Below are 14,360 nucleotides of genomic sequence, written 5' to 3' on the forward strand. Positions count from 1 at the left end.
TCATTCCTTCGGCTTTGGTTTCGGACTTTGTAGTGACCCGAGTACCCTTACGGATCCTCAACTACAGTATAAAGATTTAGGGTTAAATACCCTATTGGTACCTGAATTTTACGTGATTTTAAATTTAGTACCTCAGTTTTGTTTTGTATCATAGGTGGTACCTGAATTAAGGGTAAAAACCAATTTGATACCTCTGTTAGATTTTCCGTCTGAATTTTAACGTCTCGCCACGTGTCAACTGCTGAGGTTGACACGTGGCACTACATAAAAAAAAATTAAAAATCAAAAATTGAAATCTTTAAAAAATGATAAAAAAATAATAAAATTTTAAAAAATAAAATTAAAAAAAGAAAAAAGAAGAGGGGTGGCTGAGCCACCCCCCTTGGCCACCATGGGGGTGGCCGGCCACCCCCATTTTGGCCAAAGAGGTGGCCTAGCCACCCCCTTGGCTGGTCTGGCCAGTCTGGGGTGGACGAACCACCCCCGTGGGCCATGAGGGTGGTTCGGCCACCCCAAAGGGCAAACCCTCAATTTCTTTTTGGATGGGTTTTGGCCCTTGGGGGTGGCCGAACCACCCCCTAGGGCCATGGGAGTGGTTCGGCCACCCCAGGCCGGCCGGTATGGGGGTGGCCGAACCACCCCCTAGGGCCATGGTTTTTACCAAATTGGTTTTTACCCTTAATTCAGGTACCACCTATGATACAAAACAAAACTGAGGTACTAAATTTAAAATCACGTAACACTCAGGTACCAATAGGGTATTTAACCCAAAGATTTAAGGAGAGATACGTAATTTTAATCTTTTTTTTTCTTTAAAATAATAAAATAGTAAATGCTAATATGATTTAAAAAAAAAATAATAATAATTATTTATTCATTTAATTTTTAAAAACGATAGTTGACATTTAATCTTCCGTACTCCCGCATTCATTGAGCTTATGAAATTTTAAAAATAAAAATATGATTCGGGAAATATATATATATATATATATATATATAATGATTTATTAAAGAATAGAGGGCACCGTCACATTAGTCAAAAAATGAGCAATGCTTCTCCATGGTATTATTGTAATTAAAATGTTATAGTAATGTCATTTTTAATTACATTAGCCGTCCAAAAATATAAGCAGTAACACATCAGGGGACATATTAAGCATGGACGCATGGGTTTTGGAGTAATAATTGGGGATCATGGAGGACAAGTGGTGGCAGCTTGTAGTAAAACACAAGAGGGCTTGGCTGATGCTATAATAGCCAAAGCATGGGCAACAATGACAGCTGCTACTCTATGCATGGACATGGGATTTTTTTAATGTAATTCTGGAAGGAGATTCTAAGCAAATAGTGAAAGAACTTAATGGGGATTCTCCAAACTTTAGCAGGTATGGTCACTTTGTGGACGGCATTCGAAGTGTACATACTACAATCTTTTCGATCATTTCGAGTGATTTTTGTGAAGCGGGACGCCAACTCCGCTGCACATCGGCTGACTAAAAAAGCAGTCTATCATGTCATAGATTATGTTTGGGTAAAAGAAAATTTTCCTTTTATTTATGATATTGTAATGAAGGAACTCTCTGATCTCTAATTTTTCTATCTTCAGAATTTGTTATTTTTTGATTGTAAACTTTTAAACTATCAATAAGAAATATATGTTCAAAAAAAAAAAAAAAAAAAACCATCAATTGAGAGGAAAGCTGGGTCGTAACGGGTTATCGATACAGAAAGAAAGAGAAATATTTATTGAGAAGTAAGAAGATGGTGGGGAAACATAAAATGCATTAATTTAAGAAATAAGACCAAAAAATGATTATTTTGCAAAATGTTTTTCATAAGGAACATTATTCTTTTAGGAAAAAAAAAACTCCATATTTTCTCTATAATTCGTTTTCTTTTGCATTTTGGAATCTAATTTTACCTTTTTAAATATGATTTTTCACTGTTCCTTTAATATTTTTTCATAATCTATTCCATAATTTTCTTTTCTTAATTAATATAGTTCATCAGCTCTTGTAGACACATCAAGCTGCAGGGTCTCTGCTTAAATATGAGAAAAAAACAAATATATATGTATATATATCGTCATTTCTCTTGTGGACTAGTGCATCTCAACGTGAAATTCTCTCCAGCTTCTTCCTATAGCTATGTGTTTCTTGTGGTAAATATTTCTTATCCTTTATATAAATGAACTGCCTTCTCTTATTTCTTGACATTAATGGATCGAATATCGAACCATTTGTTCATCATTATTCAGATTCAAAGGAGAACAAAAGTTTATGACTTTGCTTGGAGTTAAGAATAAGCATCTGTACATAAAAAAGACAGCAATACAGGATATATATATATATATATATATATATAAGTATTACCTTTTGATTGATTGTTAATTCAAGGACGTTCTATTGGGTAGCCAAAGCTCGTACGTTTATGGCATCCGGTCCTAATTAATTAGCAACACAATGTCTCAACTCTAAACAGCATTGTATGATTTGTATTGATACTATAAGGAATTTGGGATATTAGCATTCACATTTTGCTTAACAAATATTTAATTAAAGAACACTTTTATCTTATTTTAATTATCCACTTTTTCAAAGTACCTACATTCAAGAATAATTTATTTGATGGACGAGTTTTCCTCTTGCCAAAAAGTTCTAGAGAGAAAGAGAGAGTTAAAGGGGCTGGTTTTTTGCCGGGGGAAGGCTCCACGCCTCCCTCCTCTCGATAGTGAGTTTCCTCCAAGTCCTCTAGGGCTTTGGAGGTTTTTTGTTCCTCCCTGGAATGACCCAATGGAGGTTAGGTGTCCCCCAGCCATTAGGGTTGTGGAGTTTTTGTTCCCTCCGGGTTAGATCCAGTGGTGGTTGTTGTTCCTTGACAGAAGACTTCACGGGACAAATGTGTTAGGAAGCAGCTTTCTAGTGTGTCTCCAACGAAGTGTTTGACCGTGCTCTTTTGGTTTTGTTTCGTTGGAGTCAGATCTACAAACTTTGGCTAGGTCCTTCAAGACATGCGCCTCTCTACAGTGGTAGCCGACTTCTTCCGGTCCAGTAGCCCCCAGCCACGGCCATGTCGGCCTTTCCTACTTGGCTCGTGGCGAGCACGCGCTAAGGAGGTCACTCCTTGGACCGGCGCGTGAGGGTCATGGCTTGCCTTCTAGGGCGTGGATGGTGGTTATTTGGTGGCTCAGGTGGTTTTGGCGGTCGGCTGCTGCAGACGATGGTCCTCGGTGGTGGCGCGTGTTCTACACGTACCGTCGCCTGTGATGGCATTTCCCAACGCCGGTTCTGTTTTGGCTTATTGTTTTGGGCTGTTTTGTTTTTATTTTTTTTTCTGTTCATAGTCTACCTTTGTAATGCACAAATGTTACATGACTGTTTGTTGGTATAAGTGCTAGATCTGCCATCTTTTATTTGTTGATTGTGCTTAAATGTAAAGATTGGCTCAATGTTGTTCATGTAATGTTTTGTGTTTTGTTTAAGTTGCTGTTTTAAGTCAGATTTATCTGGCTTAGGGTGTAGGGAATCTTGTACCTCTATTCTCTGTAATTTGCCCTTGGACTTTCTTCAGTAAGATATGATAGCACATGCTATTTGTTCAAAAAAAATACATACATCCAGCTCCATATTTTATCTAGCTATCAGCTTTCATTATTTCATTTTAATTTATTTTTTTTTAATCTATTTTCACTATTCTCAAAGAAAAGAGAGAATGAGATTTTTTTTTTAATTATTATTGATATAAGTTATGCATTGTTGAGCTAGTCAAATAGGAGCTTTTTTTTGGTATTTTTTGCAACAGGATTAGCCAAATGTGAAAGTCACTTTCATTTTTAGATATATATATATATATATATGTAAGTACGTATTCTCATTCAACCGGAAAGGATACAAACATTAAAGCAGAGGGGTGGGTGCCCCAACAATAACCCAAATCTGAAAAAAGTAGTACCAACGTGAAGAGTAACATCGTAACCAAGAGGGAATTGTGAGTTTTCAGTTCCCAGAGGAATTGAAAATGTTCTGGCCCTATTTACCTTGAACAAAGCCAAAGCTTGGTCCGCACAAGGCGGATTAAAGACCAGATCAGTGGTGAACAGGGGCATGACCCATGCAGAGGACTTCAACCCGGTCCAAAACAACCCCTTTGAGAGGGTTGGGTGGCCACTAAACTGGATATGGAAGAGGATTGGCACCACAAATAACATAACAAAATTTCCAATGAACGGATCTCCAAAAGAGACCATAACCCAGCAAAAAAATGTACAGATAAAGAAAAAGATAAAGCAGGAACTTATCACAAAGCGTCAGAGGTGAAGAAACCTTGCCGGAAGTCGGTCTTGGCAGCAAATAGCGGTGTGAATCAGCGCGCTCAGTGTCCAGATCTGGCGCGTGGGCTGCACACTCCAACGCTGGAAGGCCGGGCGATGAAACGACTGACAGTGGATTGAAGGGGGAAGAGCCGTGGTTCCGATGGAGTGGGTCGCTTGGCGGAGAGGCCATCTGAAGTTAGTAGATCTAGGATGAAAAACCTTAGATCTAAGAACTTCAAAATATCAGGGGATCCACGGCCATAAACGGGAGGAGGCACACCAGTCCGATCCGGTGGAGGAAAACCCACCAACGATGCTATAGCAACAAGCCTGAGGAGTGGCTAGTGAGAAATCTAGCAAGAAAAGTATCATAAAGGAAGATAAGGACCTCAAAGGAGGCGTGCGCAGGCCAAACAAGACAAAAAGAAGAAGAGAGGGGAAGAAAAGTGGGGGGGGAGAGCAGCTCCAAAAGCTTGGAGCTGCTCTCCCATGGCAGTTTTGACGGAGGGAGTTGCAGAGAGAGAGAGAGAGTTGCACCAGTCTAGATCTTTCAATGCACTCTTCTATATTTTTAGATATTTGATTATCCCTTCTCTTTTTTCTTTTTCTTTTTTCTTTTTTCTTTTTCTTTTCTTTTTTTTTTTTTTTTTTTTTTTTTTTTTTTTTTTTTTTTTTTCCTACCTATTGAAACATTAAGATGTAAGATGTATGTACTATGTAGTGCACAATTGCACATTACATGTGCATGCAACTATGCAAGTAACGGTTACGGTTAGCGATGATTTGGCTAAAACCGTTAACCGCAACTGGTTAAAGCGGTTATTAAATTTTAACAATTGCAATCGCTTCTACTTAGGCAATTAGCGGTTATTATGTTTATAACTAGCGTTTTGAAAACCATTTTTTTAATTTGGGCTGTTTTTGGGGAGGTTTTAATTTTTTCAAAAATAATAATAATAATAATAATAATAATTTTTGGACCTTTTGGTACAAAATTAACAAATCTAAATACAAATCCAAATATCTATTAAAAAAATTAAAAATCCAAATAACCAAATACAAACAAATTTTTAATATATATATATATTTTTTCACTATATATATAAGGGTAAGCAGTTAGTAGTTACTAACTGCCTCTGCCTACTCTAAAACCGTTAACAGCCTCCGACTAGGCAGTTAGTGGTTATTTATAATCGCTTTTAAAAGCGGTTATGCGATTAGCGGTTGTGATGCGGTTATAATCGCCCCGTTTGTACAAGCCTAGCAAGTATACTATGATTACACCCAATTCTATTGAAAGGGAGAGAAGAAATGTCTCTCTCTCTCTCTCCCTTGACAAATATATCTCCTCTCTTTTTTCTTTTCTGTTGAATTTGTTCCTATTTTATACATTTATTTATTGTTCCAGTAATACAATGGGCGGAGAATCTGGAAGGGAGATCTTGGAGAAATTTCCACCTTAGGATCAGTGAGCTATGGACATTGAATAAACAATCGTGGCCTTTCCCCACCATCTTCAATCCAATAAGTTTTTCCTGAGCCTTCAATCCAGTTGGTTGAAATATCTGCTTTTGTTGTCAAAAATTAGCATCCAAACAACCAGATGCGAAGCCGGCATTTGAAATTTGGGGGTAAAAGTAAAAATAAAAAATAAAAAATAAAAACTTGGGGTAAAAATAAAAAATAAAGGGATAATTTTAAATCTTTGACGACCAATTCAATCGGCAGGGCAATTCATTTGGCCCATTCCCAATAGCTTTTTGGGGTTTTTTTGTCCTGTTGTGGTTGGTGTTTGGGGCTATTGTTGGATGCTGATCCCTTTGTTTTTCTTTTGTTGTAATCTTACCCTTTCCCTTTTCTCATATTGATTAAAATAATTTTTTTAAAATAAAATAAAATAGAAAACTACACTTATCCCATTAATCTACCACTAAATTTACTATATCTTCCGAATTTTTTAATTTGGTCCCCTTCCTGAAAATAAAAATAACAACACCTCCCTCTATAATATAAAAAATTCGAGAAAAAAAAAAAAAAACTAAACCCACCACTATGCTGTGAAATTATCAAAATCAATTGGGATGCCACCAACAGACGGATGGGTATTGGCATCATAGCGAGAGATTCCACAGGACGCGTGTATGCTGCTACAAGCCAATTTTTCTCTACAGTGCAAAAACCAGTGGGGGCAGAAGAAATTGGGGCATTGCGAGCGGAGTTCAGTCAAGAATGGGGCTTACTTTTTGCAGTCAATAATTGTAGTAGTTGGAAAGTCTATCATACAAAAAGGAGACTTTTTGCAGGTGGTAAATGTGTTAAATAGGTTTGAGCCCACGTCAATTACTTTTTTTTTACTATTCAAAAGTGACTTTGCTGCTATTAAAAACACAATTAATTAAATTAAAAACAGAATTAATTACAAGCAGTTACCTTTCATTATTAAGAAGAAGAAAAAAACGGAATAATTAAGTAAATGTGATTGAATATTGCTACTATTTGTAACAATTAACTGAAAATACGGGAAAACATTTTAAAGAGCATTTAATTTGTACTTTTCATTGGTAGATGCCGAGGCATTATCCAAGCTATGTACAGAGAGGATGAAGATTTGGCTATACACAATCAAATTCCACTCTCAAATATAGGGATTAATATGAGACGTGTAGTCGCGAATTCCTGCCCCTTCCCATCCCATCCACTCTTCCCACATGTCCCAATCAGGATCGTTCATTCCTCTCATCGCGTCATCATCAATATCTTCATCGTACGACTCATACATGTTCGATGCTATCCCCTGAGACTCCCCTCTCAAATTACTCATCGCAATCTGCTCCACCATCATACCAAAAATTAATTAGTTTACCATCCAAAATCAATCGCATAAATACTATTATATAAAATCTATTTTTTAAAATACGAGGACAAAAAAAAAAAAAAAAATCTTGTTAAAATAAATTTTGGGTCTTTTTTTCACATAAATACGTAAAAAAAATTATTTATGACGTATTGGGATACATTATCCGAATAAATAATGTAAGAAATTTGACAATAAATTTTGAAGTGTCTAGTCATCTGTTTGGCGTCCAATTGGTGAGCCTAATCCCTTTTACACAATCATTATATGTGCTTTTTTATATAAAGATGTAAATTGTTTTTAAAAGATAAATCTCAGGCTTCCAAAGCATAAAGAAATTGAAAGAGAGTGGGATTAAGTACATCGTAAGCCTCATTGATTTGGTGAAACTGCACCCCACAATTGCTTCCTCTGCATACGTCCGGATGATACTGAAAAAAAGAGATTTTAAATCAATCAGAAAAAGACCCAAAATAATAACTTCAAAAAGAGATATGAAAATTGTTTTTGAAATCACGGGAAAAAAAATTATATATTCTTTTATTAGGAAAGAAGCAAGCTTTTCAGATCACCAGATCTAAAATATAACTTCAAATTCAAACCAAACCAATGAACTCCTGAATAGGAAGAATCAAATCAAATAAAAGAAAATTCAGATATTAATAAAAAAAAAAAAAATTAAAATCGAACCTGCAAAGCAAGCTTTCTGAAAGCCTTCTTGACATCAGATTCAGAGGCATTGGGTTGGATCCTCAAAGTCTGGTACGGATCCATCACCGAAGAAGAAGCAGAACAAAGCATAACCCTATTCACCATCTTCTTCTTCCTTTGCCTATCCTTGAGCTTAAACCAAGAAGAAGAAGAAGACCCATTACCACCAATAAGCCCAGCAGCAGTAGCAGCAGCCATTGTAAACTCTCAAAAAGAAAATCCGATCGAGCACAACCAGATACCAACCAACCCCTCAAGCTTTGCGTTTAAATAAATGAAGGAAAATCTTGCTTTGAAAATATCCAACGGGCACGGCAAATTTGATTAAGATGTTTCAAACTTCGAAACTGTGGGAACTGAATTATTGTTGACAAACAGGGAATTAATAGAATAATAATAATAATAATGATGGATAGAAGGACTTTTCAAAGAAGGGAGGCCTTAGATTTATTTATAGAGGGAAAATGTGTGAGGTGAGGATGTAATGTCCTCATCCAACGGATCAGCTTTGTGGTGACGTGTTGTGTCGTATTTTATGGAGTGGAGTGGAGGAGAGGAGAGAGAGGGTTCTGTGCTTATCTGTTCTTTTCCTTTTTCCAATTGGTCCTAGTCAGATACGGTAGACTTTTGTTTTGGGTTTATCCCTCGGCAGATTCCATCCTTATTTTTTTTATTTATTTTTAAGTCCATAACAAATAAGTTAATTCATTTTTGTCCCACATTTTGTATTTATTATATTCATTTCACTTGATTTACATAAATGACATGGTCAAGAAGCCAAGCATCAAGTTCATCTCCCCTAACCAAGTTTTTGGATGTACTTAATTTTCTTTTATTAACCTAATTTTGCTTTCAAAATATCACATTCAATCACATTTCCGTGTAAGTACCTGAATTGTTTTCTTTTTTCTTTATTTATTTATTTATTTTTTATTTTTTATTTTTATTGAGTGTGGTTAAGGATAAAGTAATACTAAAATGAAGATTCGTGTTCTCTTTAAGTTCTCTTAAAATTGATGTAATTTTTAAAATAATTATTAGATCAAAATCTAATTGTGATCTATCACATATTTAATAGGTCCTTCTTATAGCATTACTCATTAGAGATATTATAACTTTTACTACAAATTTAAACAATTAAATTTCTTTACATGATCATGATAAGGATGTAAATAAATTATATATAGTAAAAATTGTAGTCCTTGAAATATTTTTCTTTTATTATATGTTTTCTTTATAAAGCTAAGAGTATGTGCTTTTGAAAAAAAATGTTACAAGTTTTGGACACCCTTCGTTGAAAGTCGATTGTTAAGAGTAAATTCTAACCAGGGTTTGTTTACATTTGGTGTTAAAACCAACTACCGCGTTGAATTTGGGATCAAAATGGGTTGTGACTTTGTAGTCAAGCTATGCAAAGCGACTTATAAGCCAGATCAAAATATCTTGGTACTATGTATAAGCTTATCATTAAGTCGATCATTGAATATTGATATATGAGTGAAGCTGCCAAAAAGAGAGATATTATCGGGTAAGTTTCGACAGAGTGAGCCGCTGTAAATGTCGATTATGAAGCGTAATGGCATGTTACGATTCTTGTATCCCACATGGGTTACGTTTAATATTAATCATGTGTATCAAACTGATTTTTTTTTTTTAAAACATGTAGCATGTGTTACCATATATTGCTGAAAAGCTCGAAGACATACATCATGAGAAAAGAGGTACAAGACTCCTACACTCTAATCCAGAAAAATCTGGCTTAAAAAAACAGCTGCCTAAACAGAACACAAACCGATTTTAAAAAATGAATTCTAACCAAAATTTATATCACTTAACTCATCATGTGTTAATAGCAAAAAATAAAATAAAATAAAAAAATAACATCAAAATCCCTTCTCTCAGTTTAAAGAGTTAGATTATAACAATTTAAAATACTGTTGATATTGACATTTGACCGATTACTTTAATTTACGCTACCCTTTTAAAGATGTTGAATGATTGTTGACATATTTATGTTAAATGATTTAGCCTGCATTGATATGTCTTAATCTAAACAAAAAGTAATGCAACTGTATTATTCTTAATCTATAAAATATATAATAAATATTAATTTAAAAAGCATCGAGACGAGAGAGACGAAAAAAGAAATCTTACTATGATTATTTTTGCAACATATTATTTTAAATTCAATAATATATATTATTTTGTGAACTGTGATGGGAAAATTTTGGCCGTGAAAGGTAAAAGCTGAAAGTGTGTGGGAAGCAAAGTAATTAACCAAAAAATGGAGGGCATGTGTTTATCGCATACATGGGATCCTGACACGTGGTAACTTTCGACAGGAATTGCATTTATCTCGTGGGTTCGTTAATTAAGGAAAATACTTTTTTTAAAATTTTTTTTTACTATTTTTATGAGAGACCAGATTGGATAATGTGCGGTTTTCCGGCGCGTTTAAAACGGTCCTGTTAAATGAGTGGATAAGGAGATATAATTATCTAAAGGACTCCACACGTGGCTCCACGCTTACGAGCCAGCGCCCCAGCACTTTTAGCCACTTAACGCTTGGTTGTCATTTTCCACACGTGTGGTCCAACCAATCTACTGATTTATTTGGATATGTTTGGGAAAGGCAAGAATTGAAAACTAATTTGATGGGGTCCAATTTGGAGAAATTATTGTATGTTAGGTCTAAAACAAAGTTGTTTGGTAAAATTTTGACAATATTTTGGGTTTTAATAAAACAATTGAAAATTATTATTATTTTTTTAAAAAAAATATTGTTTTTTTTATTTTTTGAGAAAAGTTTTGAAGTTTATTTTGAAAAGTGTGTTGGTAGTGGGATCTCATTTAAAAATTCTTTTGGTTCATTGATTTTTGAAAAGAGTTTACGGTGTTTGAGAAGTGAAAAAATCAAACATGGCAAATGTAGATGAAGAACACATTGCAATGATGATTAAAATGCGAATTGGGGTGTTCGTATAATTGCATATGGCAGTGGCTATAAATCTTTTTCATTGGTGGTTCGATTCCGGTGCTACTGTGCATGTGTGCAATGAGAAAGCACTATTCAACAACTACGTCACATCAACGGATGGCTAGGAAGTTCTAACGGAAAACCTTATTTTGCTAAGGTTCATGGAAATGGACTGTAGAAATGCAGTTTACTTCTGGGAAGAAGCTAATTTCAACTAACGTTCTTCGTGTTTCTGAAATTAAGAATAACATTATATCTGCCAATTTGTTTTGTAAAATGGGCATAAAAGCAATCATTGAGTCTAATAAGTTAATATTGTCTAAGAATGAGATGTCTATGAGAAATGGTTATTCTTGTGATGAAATGTTCAAACTTAGTATTATTAATAAAGCTACCTCACATTCTTTTTTATATTGTTGAGTCATCTTCTTTATAGTATGGTCGTTTAGCACATTTAAGTTTCAATATTTGAAATATATGTTTTAGCATGGCTTGATTTCTTCCCAACATGATAATAATACAAAATGTGAAATATCTATTCAAAATAAAATGACTAAGAAACCATTCCCACAATCGATAGAAATTCACAAATTTTAGAACTCATACATTTTGACATGTGAATTAAATTATATGTTAACTAAAGGAGTAGAATGTTTCATTACATTCATGATTTTTATAGGTACACATAAATGTATTTAATGAAAAATGATGCCTTTGACATGTTCAAACATTACAAATCTAAAGTAGAAAATCAAAAAGAGCATAAAGCAAAAATACTTTCCACATGAATTTTCTAATTTTTGTGAAGAACATAGAATTGTGCACCAAATGTTTGTAACTTACAAACCACAATAGAATGGTTTGGCTGAAAGAAAAAACAGGACACTCGAAAACATGGTTAATGCCATAATCTTAAATGCAAAGTTGCCTTTCAATTTATGTGAAGAGGCACTGCTTAGAGCATGACATGTGCATAATAGAGTGTCATCATTGAAAATGCAAGTGTCACCATATGAGTTAAGGAACAACAAACCTTGATTATCTACTTCCTTCTTTTTCTTTTTCTTTTTATTTTTTTGTAATATAAAACCTTGATTATCTTAGAGTGTGGGGTGTCTACCATTTACAAAGTTCCTGATCCAAAAAGAACTAGATTAGAACTAAGAGCAATTAAAAGCGTGTTTGTAGGTGGGCTGAAAATTTCAAAGCATATAGACTATTAGACCTAAGCTCTAATGTCATAGTGAAATCAATGGATGTTGAATTTATTAAGGATAAGTTTAATTATCATTTTGAATATGATTCAGAACCTAATCAAACACAAGTATCTGACTCTAATCCTAGTACCTCGCTTAACAATGTTAAGAGAGCAGCTACATATTTGCCAATACAACAAAGGAAGAGTCAGAGAGTAGAAAAGAAAAGAATTCGGGTTCTGAATTTATTTCATCCCAAGCTTTAGTCTTCCTTGTGGAAGGAGACAAGGATACAACCCTTAAAAAAATAACTATTGTACTTAACACAGAGTATGATACAAAAAGCTTTAATGAAGAAGACACAAGCTTGTGGAAAGAAGTTGTAAATAATAAAATAGACTCAATATTATCAAACAATAATTAGGTACTAGTGGATTTACCTCCGAGTTTTAAACATATTGGTTGTAAATGGGTATTTAGAAGGAAATATAATTTTGATGGGCCAATTCAAACCTAAAAAAAAATAGTTAATCGCAAAAGGCTTTAGACAAAAGGATGGGCATATACTATTTTGATACCTATGCACCTATAACAAAGATCACATCTATTCATGTTTATATGATTCTTGCATTTATATATGATTTGTATGTGCATCAAATTGATGCTAATATCAATACTAAAACCAATTATGGGACTGTTATAATTTTTGTTAGATTATAATATTAAAAATATGATTCAATAGTTCATACGGTAATAAAGCCATCTCTTATTTAACTTGGCGCAAGTGGTTGGAAACCCCTTACTTGCAAAGTTGTTTATTTTGAGGGAAAATTTACATTTAGTAAAAACTTAAACAGTAAAATTGCGGTTGCAGGGGCTCAAACTTGTGCTTGTGCCTCACAAGATGAATTTCTACTAATGCATTTGATTTTAATGGGCCGTTTGGGTTTACGATTTCAAAAACTACAATTTTAAAATGTGCAATTTGAAAAAGTGATTTTTAAAAACGCAGTTAAGCGTTTGGCAAAATCGCAGTTTGACCTTTAAATGCAGGTTAACCTTTAAAATTCTGCATTTTCAAAAAAAATCTATTTGGCTACGATTTGAAAAGGCATTTTTTTTTACATTTTTAAATCGCAATTTTTTAAAAACGCAATTTTCAAACAATTCATTTTCTGCAATTTGATTTAAAATTATATTTTTTGTCTACAAAATCGCAATCACAAACGTACCTTAAGTTAACTATCAGTTGCACAAATGAAAAGTTATGACTTTTCACCCGTGCCCTTTCAACATCTATAAATAAGACATTCCTCCACCAATTTTCATATTCACTTTTAGAAGTTCACAGGTGAAATGGTGAGAATTCTCCATAATTACTATCTATGAAATTTATAAGCTTTGTTTTTTCATGGAGACAATTTGGTAGCAACCTGGTAGCAAACTCCTTTTGAGTGGGGCAAATATCGTCTAAAAGATAGCAATTTTATGCACCTCAAAGCCAACTTTTTGTTTCTAATTCTAGTTCTTATTCTTTCTCACATAATATTTTCCTAACAATTTCAATGTTTGTTTTTTATTCATCTTCTTTATCAAGTTATTTCCCTAACAAAATGTTTCTTGGATTAAACGCCAAGAAGAGGGTGGCCAAGAATGGCTGTTTTGAAGCGGTCCATAAGGGACCTAACGTGGGATGACGCCGATTGCAGTTACAAGAAGACTTGGAGGCCTTTGTAGGGGAGGCAACATTGAGTTCAATTGCTCTGGAACCATTGAGCAGAAGCTTCATTCCGGTGTCAAACTGAAGGGGTGTCCGACAGATGATACACACAAGACACCGGTACTTGCTTACTCCATAGCAAAAAGAGGCACCTGCAACCGAAGGGTTAAGAAGCGACAGAAAAAAAAAAAAAAAAAAACAAAAAGGTCATGGATCAACAGCTTTGATGGGTGAATGTATAGCGGGATGGTGCGTGAGACCCACGCGGTGGGGAGGGTGGCGCATGAGGTGCACGTTCAAAGATGGTGGGTCAGAAAAAGGCGGAGAAGAGGATGGTGAAAACGATGGTGAGGCATCTTGGCCAAGATGCTGAAGGAGTTGTAGATCTGGCTTGTAGAAACAAAGAGGGGAGAGGAGAAAAAATGTTCATAGGGGGGAGGGGAGAGACAAAGCTCTTTCCTCTCTACAAACACTAGGGGAGAGGTGGAGGTGGCTCTCACATGGGAGAGGGAATCCCTTGTGAAGAAGAGAGGAGCTTGTCTCACTAGAAAACTAAGAGATAGAAAAGATGGAAGAGTTTGGGAGCAACT

The 14,360-nt window shown here is 34.8% G+C and overlaps 1 protein-coding gene across 1 annotated transcript; it reads right to left on the bottom strand.

Moving 5' to 3' along the window:
* Window positions 1-6,724: 6,724 nt before the first annotated feature.
* Window positions 6,725-8,301, bottom strand: LOC133864773 (chaperone protein dnaJ 8, chloroplastic). Its single transcript, XM_062301185.1, has 3 exons — window positions 7,857-8,301; window positions 7,529-7,597; window positions 6,725-7,139 (listed from the first exon to the last, which is right to left on the bottom strand). Exons 1-3 carry the CDS (start codon window positions 8,073-8,075, stop codon window positions 6,948-6,950), a joined length of 480 nt encoding a protein of 159 aa, XP_062157169.1. The 5' UTR covers window positions 8,076-8,301; the 3' UTR covers window positions 6,725-6,947.
* Between the last annotated feature and the right edge of the window lie 6,059 nt (window positions 8,302-14,360).

Source organism: Alnus glutinosa, chromosome 3 (assembly GCF_958979055.1).
Source record: "Alnus glutinosa chromosome 3, dhAlnGlut1.1, whole genome shotgun sequence".
Classification (NCBI taxonomy): domain Eukaryota; kingdom Viridiplantae; phylum Streptophyta; class Magnoliopsida; order Fagales; family Betulaceae; genus Alnus; species Alnus glutinosa.

Excerpts from the sequence above, each read along its gene's own strand:
- LOC133864773 (XM_062301185.1), bottom strand. The coding sequence starts at position 8,075 with ATGGCTGCTGCTACTGCTGCTGGGCTTATTGGTGGTAATGGGTCTTCT. Across the intron at positions 7,598-7,856 it reads TCAGAAAGCTTGCTTTGCAG|TATCATCCGGACGTATGCAG; the intron begins GTTCGATTTTAA and ends TCTTTTTTTCAG. Across the intron at positions 7,140-7,528 it reads AAATCAATGAGGCTTACGAT|ATTGCGATGAGTAATTTGAG; the intron begins GTACTTAATCCC and ends ATGGTGGAGCAG.